The 22,627-nt window shown below is 31.8% G+C and overlaps 1 protein-coding gene across 1 annotated transcript in view; it reads left to right on the forward strand.

Moving 5' to 3' along the window:
* LOC145245776 (dynein axonemal heavy chain 6-like) overlaps positions 1-11,813 on the forward strand; it is a 265,159-nt gene extending 253,346 nt beyond the window's left edge. The window contains exons 63-65 of the mRNA XM_080107390.1: positions 2,235-2,380; positions 6,635-6,848; positions 11,254-11,813. Of these exons, the coding sequence (XP_079963516.1) occupies positions 2,235-2,380; positions 6,635-6,848; positions 11,254-11,360 (467 nt within the window). The 3' untranslated portion in view covers positions 11,361-11,813. The remainder of the gene's footprint in view (positions 1-2,234; positions 2,381-6,634; positions 6,849-11,253) is intronic.
* The last annotated feature ends 10,814 nt before the right edge of the window (positions 11,814-22,627 follow it).

A 22,627-nucleotide genomic window follows, 5' to 3' on the forward strand; every position in this document is an offset into this window, starting at 1 on the left:
GTATGGATAGACGGCGCTTTTGCAATCGTTGTCATTGATTCATGGGAGATAACTCTATTTTTACTAAGCAATTCGTTCAAATTTTCATGCGAAAATTTAGGCCTGCTGAGCTAAAAAAATTTTATTAAGAAAACGCAACTTTTCGTATTTACAATATCACATCAGCTGATATTTAGGCTTGACAATGAATGTGCTGGAAAAATCACTTCTGATTAATTGTAAGAAAAAAAGATTCGTTTTTCACCTACTTTATTTAATAATGTAAGCAAGATAATCAGAAGTGATTTTTCCAGGGCATTCATCGTAAAGCACAAATATCAGTTGACATGATTTTGTAAACAAGTTACGTTTTCTTAAAAAAAAAAAAAAAAAAAATTAAAGTAGCTCTGTAATTAGCATCACAAATTTTTGTATAAAAATTTGAACAAATCATTTAGTAAAACAGAGTTATCTCCCATGAACCATTGACAACGATTGCAAAAGCGCCAGAAAGACTGCCCTGTCCTACGTCATCGATTTCTAGAAATTACAAAATAGGGTAGACAACCAGCACACCATAACACTTTGCCATGAAAGGAAATTAAATAAAAAGTTAGTGTTGCGGCATGTTGATCTCGTATCAAGTGTCGGGATTATAGCGGTGCCACAATGCTGAAGGTTTACTCTATTTATTCAGGGATCTCATTTGCATACTATGTTATAGTCAGCTTTGATGTAGGGAAATCAAGTTCCCCAAAAAGGGGAATTCTGGATTGAAAACAGGTAAAAACAAAAGAAATATAATCTTAAAAGATGTATTCATAATTTACATGACTAAAAGGTATATTTAGTGATTTTCCATGGAAATAGCTCAAGACAAAGCATGAAGCCACTTGATTTAAGGAGCTAAAAAATACTACTTCAAGGTAAAAACTTTTCCAAGGATAAGTGTTTGATGGAATAGATTCTGACCCAGAAAACAGCAAATCTTCCCTCTTTCGCAGAAACGTTGCTCCTGGAATGTGAGGAGTAAAAGACAAAATAAGGAAAGTGAGAGTTAAGTTATCCTTCTACTCTACTTAATTTTAATCGGTCCCTCAATAAAGAAGGGATTGGACCAAGTAATTCACTCCTGTTTGTTCGCTCATCCGTTCATTTGCTTTCACTTTTTTTAATAACTCTGCCTTGGATTTTCTTTTAAATCTTGCACAAACATTAGTCATGGTGAAATTAAATTTTTGCCAGAACAGATTTTCCGGAATAACTCTAGTTGCTCCCATAGGGGCTATTATAGAGGTACAATTGCCTCCCAAGTCAAAACACACGCAAGCTGCATTATTTTCTTTTCTTCACTGAAGACAAAAACGTTTGGTCTCTTTCTTTCTTTTTTTTTTTTTTTCATCAACAACAAAACGTGATGTCCAAAAAAACTTCCTCAATCAAAAAATTTGTCTCCTTTTATTCAGCAATTTTAGACTTCCGACATTAAATTTGTATAATCGCCTTTGTTTTATACTCAAATGATTTTGCATTCACATGTCACTCTTGCCTTACAGCAGGCACATGCTAACCATGGCTGTTTATTTTCTCCATCTCTCCACTCCGTTACCAGAAATTACTTTCAATCTAATAGGTCTCACTTTGTCAACTAATCTCCAACCTCTGTCCCATCACCGCAATGTTGCATCTCTGTGCCCGTTTTACAAACGTTTTAATGGAATATGCTCTGTCGAACTTGTTGTACTTGTGCCTCCTCGACGTACAAATCCCTGACAAACCCACTTAGCAACAAAATTTCACCCCTTCACTGTTGGGGGTCCCTTTCTACTCTATTAATTTCTTCCCTTGAACAGCTAGACTTTGGAATTCCCTTCCTGTTACCTACTTCCCTGGCTGTACTGATATACTGATATGTAGAAGTTTAAATGTAACGTAAACCAACATCTTGATAATCTTTCATAGGCATGGTCTCAAATAATATCTCCTTACTTCCAAGTAGTGATAGGCCTTGTTAAGGGTGAATGTGAGTGAAAAAAATAAAAAAAATAAACTTTGTATAACATGTAGACAAAAACAAACCAAAGTTCTATTCTGACAAAAAAGAATTGAATTAAGAGTTTAACTACCACTGATCCACCCCTTCATCCATCTTTACATTGCTGTAATCTCTCAAGGAAATCTAATCTCATTCGAACATTAACAATATTGATGCAAGTTAAAAGAATTATAAATTCTAAGTTTTTTTTATGTTGCAGGTTTCCTGACTGGCACTTTGCAGAATCATGCCCGGAAGTACAATTTGCCAATTGATCATCTAAATTTCGTATACACTGTTCTTCCGTATTATTACACGTTTGGTGACAGTGATGAGGAGACGAAACAAATTATTGCTGACTACAATGTGAGTATTCTTGATTTGGGAAGCACACACACACACACACACACACACACACACACACACACACACACACACACACACACACGCGCGCGCGCGTGCGCGCACATAAGGGTCACAGGAAGCGACCCAAAATTCTGTTCTTTAAAAAGCATTTTATATACTAAAACATCAAAAATTAAGAAATAAAATACCAAAATATATAAAAATTTAAGTTTTAATCATTTTTCATATATACATATATATTAGAGACTATTGTATTTTTCAATATATATATATATATATATATATATATATATATATATATATATATATATATATATATATATATATATATAGATTATGGTATTGTAGTTTGGTTTCCTAGAATTACATCCACTGAAACAACATGTGTCTACCAAAAAGTGCTCCATAAGTTAACAGAGCAGATATATTAGTATAAATAAATTTATATATATATATATATATATATATATAGAGAGAGAGAGAGAGAGAGAGAGAGAGAGATCGAGAGAGAGAGATCAGGGCACGATCTGCCGAGCATGTTTTTTTATGAATGAAACAAGAAAAATGCTCAGCAGATCAAGAAAATCAACAGAAAAATAAAGACGAAGGAAAACTCTGTCATATTTAATCAAGCGTGCCTTGATAACGACTTACTGCCAATATATATATATATATATATATATATATATATATATATATATATATATATATATATATATATATATATATATATATAGTGACATAATCCTTAAATTGGATTAAGTATTTAAATGAAAATTTAAAAATTTAATTTTAGGCCGACGAAAAATGTACTGTTTTTTTTTTTCTTTTTTTGCTTTTTTATATTTTGTTGTCGAGGCAAAATGAACATGGAAGAGAAAGAGAGAGAGTATAGAAGAATGAGAGAGGGGTGAGAAAGACTTCAGTGGGTGAATCAGCAAGCGAGGTGACCGGGTCATCCAGTCAGCAACATGCTTTTTGACCCCTGTTAGTTACTAAGTGAACAGAGAAAGAAAGAGAAGAATAAGGAAAGTACTGAGAGAGAGGGGGACAGAGAGAGAAAAAGAGATTTTTGTGGTAAAAATACATTCGGTCGACCCGCCGAGCGGGAAGCACTTGGCCGACCTTCCGAGCCAGGCACACATGAAAAATTTCCACCCAACGACAGAGAACGAACCAATGTCGTCGAAACATATAATGTCGACCTCCCCCCATTAACAGCGAAGGAAAGGAGATAACACTGACCGTAAAATGATGAGGAAACGGCGAACTTTACGAATATATGTTTTAAACCACCCGAAACGAAATGGAAGGAAAGCGTCTGGAACACAAGAAAAGTAGAAGGAGCCCACATCAAAAATAAAAATCCCATATCAACAATGAAAGGAGGTGATGTCGGCAGTGATAAACGGTGAACATTACAAATATATATTCATATCATAGACTAACAAAGAGACAGCGATTGAAGGTATGTATTTTAACCAACCGCTTGAAACAAGAAAAAAGAAAAGAAAAATAAAAACTCTCTCTCTCTCTCTCTCTCTCTCTCTCTCTCTCTCTCTCTCTCTCTCTCTCTCTCTCTCTGCATACCTCTCTCTTATATATTAAAGTGGCGAGTTCATTTTGCCATTGTTTTGTTTGGACTGGTATATTTTTTTGTATCGATATATTTCTTGTCGGCATTTTCAGATAGTAGATTAAGATACCCCTTTCACACCCTCGTAATTTGTTTTTTTTTATTTTTGCTTAATCTCGCCCACCCCCACCATAGTTTAATTTTTATAATAAAATTAACTTTAAAACGTTATCACTGGTGTTCGTGTTCGTTCTTTCTCACACGCTGTCGTATTCGTCCTCGTGCCTCCTTTTATTTTTACCCTTGTCACATGGGCGGCAAATATTTGTTCTTTTCCTAAATTTCTTTTTATATCCTTTGTTTGCTTATTATTTAATCCCCTCCCCCTTTTATCGCATGTGGGACAATATATATATATATATATATATATATATATATATATATATATATATATATATATATATATATATATATGGGGGATATATATATATATATGGGGGGGTCCAAAAGTCTTGGGCACATTTTGACTATGGATATCTTGAGAACAATTAAGGATATAAAAACACATTTAGTATATTCAGAAAGTTTGTAATCTCAAGTTTTTTATGGAATGTTCAAAGATGTTTGATATGAGCACCATTAGTGACACGACACACATCAAGCGCATAGTCCAATTCTTGCCAAATGCGTCCCATCATTGCATTGTCAATGGTTGCAACAGCTCCTATTATTTGGGTTATCAGCTCATCTATGTCTCTTGGAATGGGAGGCATATAGACTAGTTTTTCCACGAATTCTCACAAAAAAAAAAATCGCCGAACGTAAGATCTTTTTTGCAAAGTGCACGTTGAACAAGTGTCCATGATTCGGTTTTTACAAATTAAAGCACACAAAACGCCTTTTTTCTGGTTGAATGAACGCCATTACTGGATCTGAAAAGAAAGTTTTAAAAAATCAAGTTATGCAAAAAACTTAATGCATTTAGCTTTAAAATGACACCATTTTCATACTACTACCATTAAACAGATTTGAAATGTACTCAAGACTTTTGGAACACCCTGTATATATAAACATTGTAAAGAGTTTACAAAGATCGATCAATGTTTCAACATTTCCATGTCGTTGTCAGGACTACAAATAGAATCTAAATCCCAATGATGACACAGAAATGTCGAAATGTTGATCGATCCATGTAGACTCCTTGCAATGTTTATATAATTATATATATATATAAATATATATTTATATATATATATATATATAATTATATATATATAAATATATATATATATATATATATATATATATATATATATATACTTTTTCATTTGTCTACTGACCGAAACATGCTCATTGATGTGTAGCAACATATTAATGCTTATATAAAACAAATGAAAAGTATATCTTGCCCTTTTCAGTATTGGGCGCTCTTGCATTAACCTTTTAAAACTTCATTGGTTGCTTCACTTCTGAAAAATATTAACCTGGAATTATATATATTTTTCAATTTATTATAGAAAAAAAAACTTTGGAGATAGGGGTATATTTGGTAAAAAAAACAAGTAAAAAAGTGCTCGATACGTTAGTGTGCAAAATATGTGGTTTTTTTTTTTTTTATTTCAACCTCAGGAGTATTAACTTAATTCATTACATTTTGATTTTTAATATTCATATGTAATCAAAAAACATTATCTTTCCTTTAATTTATCTTAACTTAAATCATCTGACGATCTAGACGGATAATTTTTATTCCGTCTATTGAAACAACTTGTAATGAATTAAGTTAGTACACTTGAGGTTGAAATAATAAAAACATGTTGTGGAGAAACAACATGGCTGACGAGAGCCTAACATTATTTACGATTTACCATTAACTGGTCGGCCTTATGTTAGGCTTGAAACCAACGGTACCAACGTTTTCCTGACCTGTACATTTAAATAAATAAATATTAAGCTCTTATATCGAAAAAAGTTTTTTTCTTTGTAATTGAGCACTTTGTTGGAATTCTTTCCCAAAAAACGGTAAACAAATATATATATATATATATATATATATATATATATATATATATATATATATATATATATATCCTGTACTTTAAAGAACCCCAAAATCTATTAAACTTTAGAAGAGAAATAGCAAATAACTGTGTTCACAAAATAAAATTTACTCTAGGATAGCGATACAAAATAGTTTTAAAACTAACAAAAACGATAGAAAATAAACAAATAAATAAATTAAATATACATAAACGATCACACATGTATGTATGTATATATACATATATATGTATATATATGTGCATGTATGTATGTACACATATGTATATTTATATATGAAAAAAAAAAAGAAAATGTCTGCCTTAAACCACTAAACTAGTTTTAAAACAGATCCTTTTTTTTTTTATAAAATGCATGCCCATTGACTGATAGGAAGGGGCGCGGTGGATACTAGAAAGCTGATTGGCTAACTAACTCAACAGAAGAGGACCATATAAAAACAATAAACAACCATAGAATTCGCGCATAAGCCTGACGAATCCTAGAGTGGATGAAACGCCGAATATTCAGTGTAGCTTAATCGCCATATATATTTTATAAATTACTTATATATATTCCTTATAAATTTGTTGTTACAAACAAAGAACTCAATCATTTATTTTTTTGTTATTTTTCAGATTATCGATGGTGTTCTTGTTTATGGTTTATACATGGATGGCTTTCGCTTTGACATGACTGATATGTGCGTCATGGATTCCCTTCCCGGACAAATAAATCCTTTGCTGCCACTGATGCATATGAAACCAGAGATGGATCTAGTTAGAAATAGTGAGGACTACACCTGTCCTCTATATAAGACAGCCACGCGAGCAGGCACTCTCTCCACCACAGGTGAGGAAACAAAAATAAAAAGGAAACTATTACATATCTTATAATAGAGATTGGGTAGCTGTTTCTAACAGAAAGTACATCACCTTCCTGAAAGATATACGGATATATTCTTTAAGATTTCTGGCACACATATCTAACACATTATCTATTATATTAAACCGAAGTAGCTATCACTCTAGGCGAGTTGAACTGGCTTCCTCTGGAGGAGGAACTATCATGGTAGTATTAAATTCATAAGCGGTCTTCAGTCATATGTATGACAACATTAGGGTTCAGCAGTTCTTGCAAAGAGGTATGGATGTCCTCCTACACACAGTGCCTAATAATATTCTCAAATAATCACCCATCTGGTACTGACCAGGCTGAATGTTGCTTAACTTCAGTCATCTAATGGGAACCAATATGTCAACATCATCATGCTATCCAATTCTAAATATTAATTTACTTGTCCAGCGTCTGTCCGATGTCACAAAAAGAAACCATCATCATTGCAAACATAAATTAATCAGAAACGAATTACCTCCCTTTATAGTCGCTCTTTATTAGTTAAAAATTATTAAAACCATTTCCTCTCCAAAATTTTTCAAAAAAAACATATAATAAGTAATTACAGATGTTAAAGTTGATGGTTCGAATCCTGAAAACAGTTGAGAAAATGATAAGAAATCAGATAATCATAGAAGTGAAGAGGAGTAAGATAGAAGGACTCTCAGGCTTCATTACAAAAATTAAATTAAACTTTAAGTGAAACACGTATTAGGATGATCACAGATTTGGCAAATCAAACCATAAAAGAAGACGTTACTCCTGAAATACAATTATGAATTATTACAAGAGTAAAGTGGAAGCATTAAATGTAATTATAGGAAAATAAAATTGTCGCCCTAGAAAAGATGACATGATTCCATTTCTGTTTGATGAAAACCGGTTTTATTTTTTTTGTTGCAGACCATCTACTAGTTAGCCAGTTGTGTATAAATCCCAAGAGCGATAGGAGCCTTCTATTATGTCTGAAAGTGACACAATGTTCAACAAGCGAGATCAGAGATATGCTGCTGTACAACTCATGTTCTCTATCGATCCAAGTTATGACAACAGGACCATTGCCAGCATCCTCATAATACATCACTGGATTGCCAAGAATAACAGGGACGTGCTCAGGGTGATGAAAATAAAGTTTCCAGTCACGATTATGGTTTTTGGTGTGATTTCAAATGCCACCTCACATCTTCGAAGTTGGCTTGAAACTCAAAATCAAACTTTACCTGGATGTGCTGAAGAGTGTGGTGATCCCCTGGTGCAATGAGGTGGCCGCTGGCAGACCTTGGATGTGGCAGCACGACTGGGCGCCAGCCCACAAGTCCAAAGATATCCAGGCTTGGCTTCAGAAGGAGCACTACAACTTTCTACCCACTCTCACTGGCCCTCCTCTTCCCCCAACCTGAACATGCTGAACTACTTCGTTTGGTCATACCTAAGTGGTGATGCCTATGTAAAAAAAAAAAAAAAAAAAAAAAAAAAAATCACCAATATGATCTCCCACAACACCAAAGCCAACCTGATCGCCACCATCTTCTGAGTATTTGCCAAGCTCCAGCCGGTGCTTGTATAAAAGGCATGCTCCCAGTTCTAAACCTGTATCGAGGCAATGATTTAGGCTGAAGGCGGCTACAGTGAATAGATGTCAGCTCTACTACATAATCAACTTAGCTGAATTGATTTTTTCAATAAAAGTTTTAAAATAAAGCTGTAGTGTTGTTTTCTTTAGGGCGACACTTTTTTTTACCATTCCACCGTGTATAGAGACTTAAAACTAATGAATCAAGTCCTGAAAGTGACTGAGACAATAATTGAGCAGCAAATAAAAAGTCAGATTAGCATAGATGAAACGTAGCTTAATTTTATTTCTGCACAAAGTACCACTGATGCTAGATTCATCCTGAGAAAAGTGCAAGAGAAGTACCTTGGTAAGAAGAAGAACGTGTGTTTTGCCTTTGTGGATGACAGTATGTCAAGAGATGTTGTTTGATGGTCTTTTATAAATTAGGGATAAACAAGTGGTTGGTGACGGTTGTTCAAGCAATGTACAGAAATATTTACTCGTGAGATTTCACTTGCATACATCATCACACTGCATAGACATGCCTGAAATACTCTTCTCCTTGATCAACAACTAGTGGGGGTACCCGGCATTGCCCGGTTGTTTTGAGGTGTAAAAGAAAAAGAAAAAAGGGGGGGGACACGAAGGCATGACGAATCTGAAGGTGGGAAAGAAAGTGAAAGAAAACGTGACATTTTACCGCTACGCTACAAAGCCATAAGAAGTGAAAAGCGTTGAAATTTAGCGATGTCAATAAAAAAGTTGACTTGCTAGCCAGTGCAGAAATGAACGTTGGCTGCTTTCCGTTGTTTCATTTATTTGTTTGCCCTATGATGTTGGAGAAACCAAGCTCCCCCAAAAAAGGGAGAGCTTTCCAAATGAATAGCAATTGTCTGATATGAAGGGTTTCCCCATCATTGATCAAAGCTAATTGCTTTCAAGACGTCCCAGCACAAAAGGACACTGATGCCTTTGCATCGGTGAGTTTCGCTTTATTTATACAAAAAAGACCAACAAACACACAAGAGGATGGAATAGTGTGAATTTTATAAAAGTCGATCAAAATAAACGTAGAGATGACGCCCTTTTGCAAATCGTAGATATTATTATCTAGGGAGTATATAAAAAGTTGTAAAAAATAGTAACCCTCTCGAGAACCCCCCTCCCCCTGGAAAACAGCCTTTGCTGGACATACAAAAACGTGCTCGCCACTTTTGCCTTTTATATATATATATATATAGATAGATATAGATATAGATGGTAATGTTCTGCTGGTTAGCAGCAATATGCTTTTTGAAGAAAGTAGAGATAGAGTTTATACGGTATAATCATGTTAACGTACCTGTTCTTATATCAGTTTATTGATGTTAAGCCTAATCGATACTAGATGAGTGTCTATTTGGAAATACCTGACACTGCATGTAAGATGGTGACAGTATCTCTCAGCAAACACTAACATTGTCAAAATCGTCTTGCTTGACTGAAATATACATACAATTGGGGACCGCTTGTGAATTTAATATTCCCTAGAAACTTCCTCCCTGAATGCTGCACCAGGACAGATGAGAGATAGAGTTTGCCAAAGATAAAACGCACTTATTTATGTTTGTCATGATATTCACCGTGGTTTGGTCGAATGCCAGAATCCTCCTTGGCATGCACCATATCTCAAACCTGATTGATTTCGGGATTTATTTTATGGTTCATTTGTTGGCCGATACAAGAGCAGATGTTTTCTCTTTTTTTTTTTTTTTTTGTTTTTTAACTTCAGTTAACTCTCAGAAATCAAGAGGCCCTTCCTGGGCGTAACACTAGAATTCTATATGAGATACATAGATGTCCAAGTGTTTAATGAAGATTCTACTCTACCTGAAACGTTACACAGGGAACCAACACATTGTAATCTCAGTCGCAAAGAAAACAAAAAAAAAAAACAAAGCACTTTAACTCACTTTTTTATAACTTTTATTTCTTCACTGTCTCGCCACATGTAACTTCTCGTAACGACTGTGATGCCAGTCACATGATCGTCTTCTCGAACATCCTCCATGCCTCTCACGTGATCTCGAATGTTATCTCTTTTAGTGCTCCACATCTCTCCCATGATTGTCCTCTTTCTCTATTTTATAGTTTTTTCTTTACTGGTGACGTCATTTCCCATGCATTTGCATCCGCGCATCTGCACAATGTTGAATTAGTATAGCAGTGAAAAACACTAATTTTCTTCTCTTTAATTAACCACTTAACAATGTTATAGTTTATCTTTATCTTTTCTTGGTCGTGCCAGATTCCAGAACAAAAATTCATCATGTCTAGTGGAGAATTTAATTCAGTTAAATTCTTATATGAGGTAACTTCACTAGGAGGGGGTGCACCATTCCCTGAATCAACCAGTTTATTTCTGTGTCAAAGGATTTTATTTGGGCTTCAGATACTATATTATTTTAAATATTTGGTCACGATTTACTTGTAGGGTGAAGTATCCTCATATGTTAGCTTTTCCTGACAAATCCCTGAACAGAGAAACACTGAAGACGCTCGAGGATGGTGCCCAGTAAGCATTCAAACTCTCTCCGGAATTCATTTAATCATGTGACATAGAAAGATTTGAAGTAAGATGGCCAGAAGCAGCACAAACCTATTATTCACTAAGTAAAATGGTTGCCATCTTCTTCTTCATGGGTACACCAAGCTTAGCTGAAGAGAAAAGTATCCGTATATCAGAATCAAGATATAAAACGATGACACCATTAAATTTGTTATCTTCGTTTGATTTATATTAATAACTTTTATTTTCTCTTTCAGGACATTCAACCAATTTTGTTGTTCCTGTTGAGTTGCCATCTACAATGCCTGCGGATCATTGGATTGCTCGTGGATCAGCCCTTCTCTGTCAATTGTCAGATGCATAAACCACTGAACGAAGTGGCCTTATTTGTTTTTTTGTTTTTGTTTTTTGATTTAATATATGTTTCTTATTTGTGTTTTTTTGTTTTTGTTTTTTTTATTTAATATATGTTTCTTATTAATGTTTTTTTGTTTTTTGATTTAATATATGTTTCTTATTAATGTTTTTTTGTTTTTTTATTTAATATATGTTTCTTATTAATGTTTTTTGTTTTGTTTTTTGACTTAATATATGTTTCTTATTAATGTTTTTTTGTTTTTTGATTTAATATATGTTTCTTATTAATGTTTTTTGTTTTGTTTTTTTTATTTAATATATGTTTCTTATTAATGTTTTTTGTTTCTTTATTTAATATATGTTTCTTATTAATGTTTTTTGTTTTTGTTTTTTGATTTAATATATTTTGTTTATTAATGTTTTTTGTTTTGTTTTTAGATTTAATATATGTTTCTTATTAATGTTTTTTTGTTTTGTTTTTTGATTTAATATATGTTTCTTATTAACGTTTTTTTGTTTTTGTTTTTTTGATTTAATATATTTTTCTTATTAATGTTTTTTGTTTTGTTTTTAGATTTAATATATGTTTCTTATTAATGTTTTTTGTTTTGTTTTTTTGTTTAATATATGTTTCTTATTAATGTTTTTTGTTTTTGTTTTTTGATTTAATATATGTTTCTTATTAATGTTTTTTGTTTTGTTTTTTGATTTAATATATGTTTCTTATTAATGTTTTTTTGTTTTTGTTTTTTGATTTAATATATGTTTCTTATTAATGTTTTTTGTTTTGTTTTTTGATTTAATATATGTTTCTTATTAATGTTTTTTTGTTTTTTTGATTTAATATATGTTTCTTATTAATGTTTTTTTGTTTTGTTTTTGATTTAATATATGTTTTTTATTAAATAAATGTGTTTAATTTTTATAAATTGTTACATTCTTTTCACTCTTTTAAATTTAATCTACATACTTTCAGGCTTGTGCACAAATTTCTTTTAAGAAGATAATGTATTATACTGACCAGGTTTCATGAAAGTTGATGGTTGCTCTACCTAACGTTTTGGGACCAAGAAGCTTGAATTATTATTGAGGCCTCTTTTTAAATACTAACAATGTCTAAAGAATCTTACTACCTTTGCGAGTACTGTTAAAAAAAAAGATTTACTTTATGCATGGTACAAAGAAAGTAAGTCCAATTCGTTTTTTTTTTTAGGTTGACAAGAAGAATTTTTAATTTTGATTTCAAATGATTGATTTTAAAATAAGTTTTCATTATAATACCTTAACTTTATATATCATTTTAAAGAGCGTTTTTCACTCTATCTAATCGTCTAAATTACAATCGTTTTAAAATAATTGTCTTCTTTTCAGAACGTTGAATACAAGATGAGAAAAAAGCGAATTCACATAATTTTCTTATTTCAATACAAGCTATGCCGAAAAGCTGTTGAAACAGCTTGCAATATCAACAAAACGTTTGGCTCAGGAACCTCTGCTGAACACACCGCATAACGGTGGTTTAAGAAATTTTGTGGTAGTGATGAGAGTCTTAAAGATGATGAGCATAGTGGTCAGCTGTGGATGTTGATAACAATCAATTAAGAGCCTTAGTCGAAGCCAATCCACACACAATTGTTCGAGAACTTGCTTTTGAATTAAAAATAACATATACAACGATTTCCAACCATTTCAGAGAAATTGGAAAAACAAAAAAAACTTGATAAATGGGTGCTTCATGAATTGAACGACAACCAAAAGAAACGTGTCATCTTCCCTTTTGTTTTGTAACAAGAACGAGTCGTTTCTTGACCAGGTTGTGATTTGCAATGAAAAGTGGGTTCTTCACGTCAACTGGCGATGCACAGCTCAGTGGTTAGATACTGACAAAGCTCCACGACATTTCCCAAAGCCAGAGTTGCACCAAAAGGTCATGCTGCGACCAGTCTCATTCATTACAGTTTTTTAAATTAAAAACCGTTCTTGGGGCATATATAGTTTTTAAATAGGGTTTTAGCCTTCTCTTTCCCATAATTTAAAAATAAACATTTAAAAATATTTACTGTTGTGTGAAAATAAATAAAACCGATTTTTCTAAGTTAAATTTTCGTTCTAAGAACATAAAGTAAATGACTCATGGAACAAATTCAATTTGGTTTTTAGCCGGTAAAAATAGGTGATAAGGGAAAAAAATTGGAACTTGGCAGACATAAGTTGACGAATTGTGTTATTTTTATGCATGCCAAATATACAGTTATACATTTAATAACCTTAATTTTTAAGTTTGTACATGTGTATGGACTTAGCTCAGATGGTAACAAATAATTCTGGAGAGCTATGTGTTTTGGTTTCAATTCTAACTGATGGCACCCAGTTCATATTTTTATTAACTTTTGAAATCACTACTATATATTGAGTAGAATATAATAATCAATAGAGAATTGGCTCTATAACAATAAATACAAAATCTCTATGAATTAAAATATATTTAAGTGCATTTCATGACCATATATATATTCATGAGTATATATATATAAAATCACTTTGTGTGTGTGTGTGTGTGTGTGTGTGTGTGTGAGTTCCTTCTTCAAAGGTTCCCAATTGGTTGAGCTTATCTTTTGCAAATTTCATACAAAGCTAATTCACATGTCTCAGAGTGTTCTTAGATATGTTTTGTACATAAATTTATCCGATAAGTATGAAAAATCGAAAAAGTACAATCTTAAAAATAGCTTTTCTCACTTATAGATAAAAAAAATAATTTTTATAGAAGAATATTTTACGTTACACCGGCCAAGGGAGATAATAAAATCGCAGGAAATCATTTCTTCTTTAAAAAAAAAACAGATTTATTATAATTTAGAAATATAGCTTAGTGGTAGAGCATTCGACTACAGATCGAATGATTCCCTGTTCAAGCCCGGGTGTACCTCACCATTTAATTTTAATTTTTTCTTATTAATGAATTCAATTTACAATAAAAGAAGATGTATCATTTAAAATTGCCGCAAATCATTTCTTTGTTTGCATATTTTAAAACTAAGCATTAATCAGAAGTGACTTTTTCAGGGCATTCATTGTCAAGCCCAAATATCAGCTGACATGATATTGTAAACAAACACAGACGGAATTTCATGAAAGACATTATCATTATTATTTTTTTATTTTTGAATTCTTTTTGCAAACTAGTCCACCGAGTAAATCATTCCTGGTAATATATAATAATCAATAGAGAATTGATTCTATAATAATACATACGCAATCTGCATAAAATATCATGTTTAAGCGTATTGTGCAACAGGACAATGCCAAGCTGCCAGCTAGTATATATATATATATATATATATATATATATATATATATATATATATATATACATACACGTTTTATTTTTTATTACTGTATTTTTCTGTTTAGTTACATTATTGTTTCAGCTACGCCACTGTTTTTTGGCCGTTGTGTAGCCTCTTCAGACTTTTACAGAAAAAGTCTGAGGAGATTATACAACGGCCAAAAAACGGTCACGTAGCTGAAACAATAATGTAACTAAACAGAAAAATACAGTAATAAAAAATAAAACGCATATTTGCTCTACAACAGTATTGAGCACTTTCTTCAGGTTTTTATTAATTAACATTTCTACTATATATATATATATATATATATATATATATATATATATATATATATAAAGGGGGTAAGAGCAATTTTCTTTTGAGTAGAGTGTATTTTTATCCCCCATACCTTCAAAAGACACCTTTATAACCAGCTTAATTGGAAGTATAAATGTATTCATAAGGAACTTGAGATGGAAAGCTTACCATTTTGATGAACACCAAAGTGAAACCAATAAACCAGTGAACCTTCAACCCAAAGAAATGGAAAAAAAACATCAGAGAGGACAACGAACAAAGAAAAGCTGCCAAATACTACAAACTAAAAACATATAAGAACCCTAAAAAGAACATGGAAACTGAGGAATTTGAAAATGATTTGATTAACCTGATTAAAAATATTTAATTTAAAAGAAAACAATAAATATCTGACTCCAACCCTTAAAAAAATAAATAAATTTTCGAAATCTATTTCAAAAAACCACCAAAATAAATTGATAGTACCGGCAGATAAAACTGGAAATTTTTACACAATGGACTATATCCAATACAAAAATCTAATATATAAGGAACTTACCAAAAACTACAAAACAGTAAACAAATCAGCATTAAATAGAATAAATAATGAGGCAAAAAATATTCTAACTAAACTTAAAATAGATAAATACACAGAAATATCAGTACCCTGAGGTTTACTTTGAAAGACCACAAACAAGGCTTTAATATAGACCCTTCTATTAGACTCATCTGCCCCTCAAAATCTGATATAGGATTAGTTAGTAAAAACATACTAGATAGAATTATCCCCAAAATTAAATCAGCAATAAAATACCCACTATGGCAATCTTCTACCCAGGTAATCGATTGGTTCTCTAACATACAAAATAAAAATAATCTTAAATTTCTTTCTTTTGACATTGAATCATATTACCAATCAATATCGCCGATTCTTCTAAACAAATCTCTATTAATGGCATGAAAAATAACCAATATAACCCAGGACGAAATTAAACTAATACTACTAGCTAGAAAATTGTTAATAACATTTGATAACAAGTATTGGACCAGAAATAATACCCCTGACCACTTCAACGTTTTAATGGGCTCCACAGACTCGGCTCAGGTCACCGATCTGGTCGGCCTTTTCCTTTTACATGAAATTCATTCTATACTCCACGAACGATTCAAACTTGAGGGAGGCTTATACAGAGATGATGCACTTTTCGTAATAAACTCCACAAATATAAATTACGAAAAAGCAACTAAATCCTTACATAAATTATTTAAAAAGTATGGTCTTACTATAAAAATCGACCCCAATAGAAAAAATAATTTCTTAGACATAACCTTAGATCTTAAAAACTCTACTTTTGAACCCTAACATAAACCTAACCAATCTGTGCTATACGTCCATACGAATTAAACCACCCTAAATCAATATTGAAATCAATAGTCCCAATGTATCTCTAAGAATTTTGAGACTATCCTCTAAAAAGTCTATATTTAACAAAAACCAGAAATACTATAATGAAGCCCTTAAAAACTCAGGACACAAATCACAAATCCAATTCCTAAATAAAAATGATAGAAACAAAAACTACATTAAAAATAAACATACAAAAAGCATAATAACATATAATATGGCCATGTCATCTCGCGGACAAATAACAAAAAATGACCAAAATACAAAACAAATCAAAATCGAACCACAAGTATTAGCCACCAACACAAATAAACAACAAACTAAAATCCGTAAGCGTAAAAACAGGCATAGGAACATTCTATGGTTCAACCCTCCTTACTCCAAAAATCTGAAGACAAATATAGCCAAGGAATTCTTTAAAATGTTAGACAAAAACTTTTAAGCCCCTCATAGATACAATAAAATCTTCAATAAGAACACCATCAAAGTATCGTACTCAACTATGCTAAACATACATCAAAAGATAATTAGTTCGAACAATAATAAAATCAATAAGATACAAAACACAGATACAGAAAATATAGCAGGCTGTAACTGCAGAAGGAAAAATAGATGCCTTCTACAAGGTACATGCAAAATAAAAAATGTAGTTTATAGCTGCACGGTATCACAAACCACAAATTTAAATGATATTAATGGCAACCATAGCTCGACCACACGATCAAATAACCAATCTACCAATCAAATACAATCCAACACAGTTCAGACCAATGCCACCCCTAATCGACCTGACAATAAATACATTATACAAAATGCAATCTACCTCGGGTCCACATCTGGTCTTATCAAACATAGAATTTCAACCCATAAGCACTCTTTTAAAAAACCCTCCCTCAAGAACCAAACATCTCTATCTAAACATATTTGACAACTCAATGATAAGAATATATATTTCATTCAATCTAAAATGGGAAATAGTAGGATCATATAAACCGTATACCCCGGGAAACAGATCCTGTACTCTTTGCAGATTTGAAACCCGAAACATTTGTCAATATGACGATACCAAAAACAAAACCACTCTATTAAATTCAAGGGGGAACTACTATCGCCATGCATTCATAAACACTGGTTTAAATTTAACAAATATAAACCACCATAGCTCATAAAAATCTCTCTTATTAATGATATATCCTAGATTTTGTAATAGAATATCTTTACTAATAAGATGTGGATCATCATTATTATTAACTAACTTACCATTATTCTGTATCTTAGTTAAATCTCTATTCAAATTTAACCCTTATAGGTTACAAATTTTACTAATTCCAACAAATAAATAAATAAAATAAATAAATAAATAAAACAATTATAATATTACTAAATTTACTCAATAATATTATCTTATACTATATGAGAAAAAAAACAGGATAAGGACGAATTATCCCCCTTTGACCATATTACAAGACAAAACAAGATTATCTCCCTTCATTTTGAATTTTTTATTTAAACCTAAATTAAGCGATGATGAAATAAGCTAACCGTTAGGAACTTCCCTTTTGGCGTTTCAATTTGAAATTAAGCAGTTAGAACATGTAGAAGCTACAGACAACATCTAAATGAATTGCTCTGAGGATTATTACGGCTTTCAAAGGATGAACCATTTTAAGGTAAAAAATATATATATATATACTTATATTTGCTGAAATTCTCTTAATAGCATCTTATTATAACATTATACATAATCTAAACACAGCTATGTAATTTTATTCTAACTTTTATTATTAACCAATATTACTTTACTCATCTACATCATTAATTAACTATTTTTCCTTATATTTTAATATTTTCCAGATTCAACTGCACTACTTAAATGCTAGGTTTATTTATGGTGTCTTTTATTTATAAAAAAAAAAATACCCAATATTTTGCTGATGAGGAGACTGTTTTCATAAAAAAACTATATGCTAAAATTATTGTCCTTGACTCAATGTCGGTCACAATAAAAAACATCGTTTCCGAAACGGTCGTACAATTTATTGGCTTTGTTTTGCTCCTTCTTATGAAACGGATTTTTAATTTTTGATTTTAATTTTGAATTATAAATTATCAATCACCTTACCAAATATATATATATATATATATATATATATATATATATATATATATATATATATATATACTAGTTGTACCCTGCCACGCATTGCTGTGGCTGAAATTGGCACAATGGAAAAAGTTCTAAAATGAGAAAATGCATGTTTCTTATAGGTTTAATTTCACATTTCGTATGGGTACACAGTTTTTGGTTTTCCATTTTCTTAGCTGACGTAGAGATTTTCTGGTTTGGTGACTCTTGAACACATAACATAAATTGTCCATGTGAAAAAACAGTCAGTGTGTAGCTGTAAGCCACACAATTGTAAAGATTGTTTCCTGAGCTTTGTTGATGGTTATTGCAAACGACAATAAAATTGAAAAGTGCAATTTCCTAAAGTGTAATGGTGTATCCGGTGGAATAATAGGAATGCATGGAATGAAGATATATTCACCTGTGAAATGCCCTGTTAAGATTGTTGTTTCTATGATATTGTTTGTCAATTTTTTTTACTGCAAGCAATGTGCCATTGTAAAGCTTGGACCAGTTTATATTTCACAACATGATAGTTAGTTCACCAATTTTCAGTTGCAGTACATGCGGTGGCATCCTTGGCAAATCTAGCTGTTGGATAATTAACCATATTATCTGCTTCCACACCAGTATCGATGGATGTGTATGTGACTACCTCACTTGGAATTTTATGTTGAATAATAGCGTTAAGTTCATGTACGTCTTTGTATTGAGCTGCAAGAATAGTTCATTCGCTCAGTCAAGTGGAAGTCATATAATTAATTTGAATATCTGGAAAAAACTTTTTAACCAACTCTTCTTTTGATGTAATAAAATTACAAAAGTTAAGAGTCAAAGAATGTCGCCCTTAACTCGGATCAGCTAGCACTTTTCCGTGCCCAATTTCCCACAAGTGATGCAAAAACTTCTGTGCAGATCGAGCAGTCTGCAACTGGATATGCATATTTTGAGTTAAGTTTAATGTCTTCGAATGGCACCAAAAAGTAGATTATTTGAGGGAAGCATTTATTTCATCTGCCGGTGTTGATTGAGGAATTACAGGTAGCATTTGTCTGAAATCTCCTGCAAGCAATATTACTGCATTCCCAAATAGTCTGCCATTGCCATGCAAATCTCGCAAAGATCGACCAAGAGCCTCAAGTGATTATTTGCATACCATTGTGCATTCATCCCAAGCAATAAGTTTGGATTTCTGCAATATTTTTCCCCATGCTGGATGTTTTGGAGATGTTGAACATGAGATTTTTGAAAAATTGAATGTTTAATAGTAGTTTCAAAGTAGAATAAGTAGTTCTACTTGATAGCAAGGTCGCAGGTATTCCATATGCAGCAAGGGCTATGTCATTTTGTCACCGAATGGCTGCCAAAATCAGTTTAATTAGAAAGGTTTTACCAGTTACTCTTGGTGCTGTTCAAGGTAGCAGTAATTTCCAAATAACTTCTATTCTTACAATAAGTAAATTAAGTGACTAAAATAGGATTTATCCATGTTTGACAATGCCTTATTCACTGTAATTAATTTAGGAGACTAAAATAGGATGAGGGATTAGAGATGGACAGATAGAGAGGAAGGTATATAGATAGAAAAGAGAAATTGAGAGGAAAATAGAGAAAGAGAAGGAGATAGAGATAGATAGAGGGAGAGTTAGAAACAGAGAGGGAGCAAGACAGGAAAGGAAATAAGGGGAGAGAGATAGAGGGAATTAGAGAGAGAAAGGGGCTCAAAGAGAGATGGAGATGGTGATATAGAGAGATAGATGTAGAGAGAGAGAGAGAGAGAGGGAGAGAGATGGATGGAGAGAGTTATTAAAAGAGGAAGAGAGAAACAGAGGGTGAACTACACTTCACCGTTTTTTTCCTCAATCAGTAGAGGAGAATTCCTTCAAAACTGAGGCAATTTTAATTTTTGTTACTATCCAGAGTACCGTTTTTTTTTTTCAGGAGCTAGATTTTCCACGAATTAGAAACCGACCAGGTTATCTGTACTTTCACTTAATAATTTAATAATAAACAAAAAAATATTTTAAAACCTGAATTTAACGTGCAAATGCTAATTTTTAAAAATAGCACGACAACGTAAGGGCATAAGCGCCACTTTATTTCAAATATTTATTTTCCTAAGACTGATTGACTGAATTAAGCTTTAAGTGTTGTGTAATTATTTTCTCATCGTTTGGCTTTCACCGGCGCATGACGCCAACAGCCGGATAAAGTCGAGCGTTGCCGCTGAAATAATAACAACGCTATATGAAAGAAAAAGTAAAGTATAATTTTAAATAAAAAACACAAAAAAACAAAAAAAACCTACCGGTCATTTGTATTTCTTATTAAATGTTTGTAGAAAATAAAAAAAATTTTTGTCACAAAAATAAATTTTTAGCATTTTTTGCAATAAATAATAGCAACTTCGTTAATTTTTACAACTTGCCCCAGCGTATTATAAATACCTCAACATCCCCATGTTAAAAACGGCTTTAGGCATACACCCCACCTCCTCATGTTAAGAACGGCGTTCGAGGTTTTGGGGGGGATATATATATATATATATATATATATATATATATTCAGGCAAACATTATTAAAAACAACAGAGATACCTTGCTTAATGATTCTTTTTTTCATTCTTTCGATCTTTCGTAAGATTTTTTTAACTTCAAGATGGAAGGTATTTACAAATGTTCCATGGTTCACACGAGCGCTTTCGCTTCTTTCTTGAATCATCATCAGGTGGAGATAAAATATTAAAAATAGAAGTGAAATATATTGTTACGAATGATAAAAAGAGTCAGAATCGTTATTTTTCATCATTTCAAAAATGGTCGACCGAAAAGAAACAATGTCGAATAATAGTTTGTTTTTTTTTAATTTGGTAATATTTTTTACTTTTTAACATTTAAAAACACAGTTAGATGATAAACAATCACTCTTATAAAATTTCACGGAAAACAGGCATGTAAATTTCTAGTTTATCGATTTGGAACAAGCCAGACGTTTGATTTATATATATATATATATATATATATATATATATATATATATATATATATATATATATATAAAGTTTAAATATATTGATAACATGAAATAAAAACCAACATTTTTCTCAAAAGTGCTCATTATTGTAAATAGAGCTTTTATAAAGATAGTTATACTAGCAGAACTCATTAACCGGCATTGCCTGGTGGAAGCCTGCCCCCACCCCTTACAAAAAGTAAACTATGGCTGTTGTTGGTGGCCACTGCCTGGATTGTAAACAAAGAGTAAAACTGAAAGAGAGTAAAGTAGTGAATTATAAAAATAATTTATTTACAAAACTTAAAGTATTTCGTTTCATTATTACAAAATACACTGCTTCATTGGTTGTAAGCCTCCATTTTATTAAATTTTTTATTATTCTAGCATATTTACATACTTTAAGTATGTTTTTCTTAAGTTTACATGTGTTCTACTAAATAGGTTTTCAGTCAAAATAGTTCCTCATGTAATCATATATATATATATATATATATATATATATATATATATATATATATATATATATATATACTACTACTACTACTGATGGGATAATTCCAATATTTTTCCCGATTCCGATACAATTACTGATTCCTTACTAAATTCCCAATTCCAATACAATTACTAATTCCGATCCCAATTCTTTATAAATCTCTAAATATTTAATTATAAAAGTGTTATCTCGTCCCGATTACTGCAAAACATATCTTAAATGTACCTATATTTTCTCAAATGTAAAAACATATTTGTGAGGGGGTGATCTTGAGATTTTAGTCTTCCTGAAAGTTTAAATCAGTAAATATTTATTATTTTATTATTACTACAAGCAGTGGAAGATGTTTCTTAAACCAAAATCAAATAAGATAATGATAATTTAAGTCGTCTATGGCATCATAGCTTAATGGATTAAGACACTGAGCAGAAATACATAAGGTCTAGGTTTCGAATCCTAATAACAGTCAAGCTACGCTGAAGATGGGTAGGGCCCCGAAACATGCATGTACGTAAATAAATAAATAAATAAAACATAATTTGTTTACGTCCAAAATAAAGAAATGGGCAATTTTCTAAAAAACATTCGATCTCCAAGGTGGAGA

The sequence above is a fragment of the Euprymna scolopes genome, chromosome 23 (genome assembly GCF_053919585.1).
Source record: "Euprymna scolopes isolate OS-2025 chromosome 23, ASM5391958v1, whole genome shotgun sequence".
In the NCBI taxonomy this organism is placed as follows: domain Eukaryota; kingdom Metazoa; phylum Mollusca; class Cephalopoda; order Sepiida; family Sepiolidae; genus Euprymna; species Euprymna scolopes.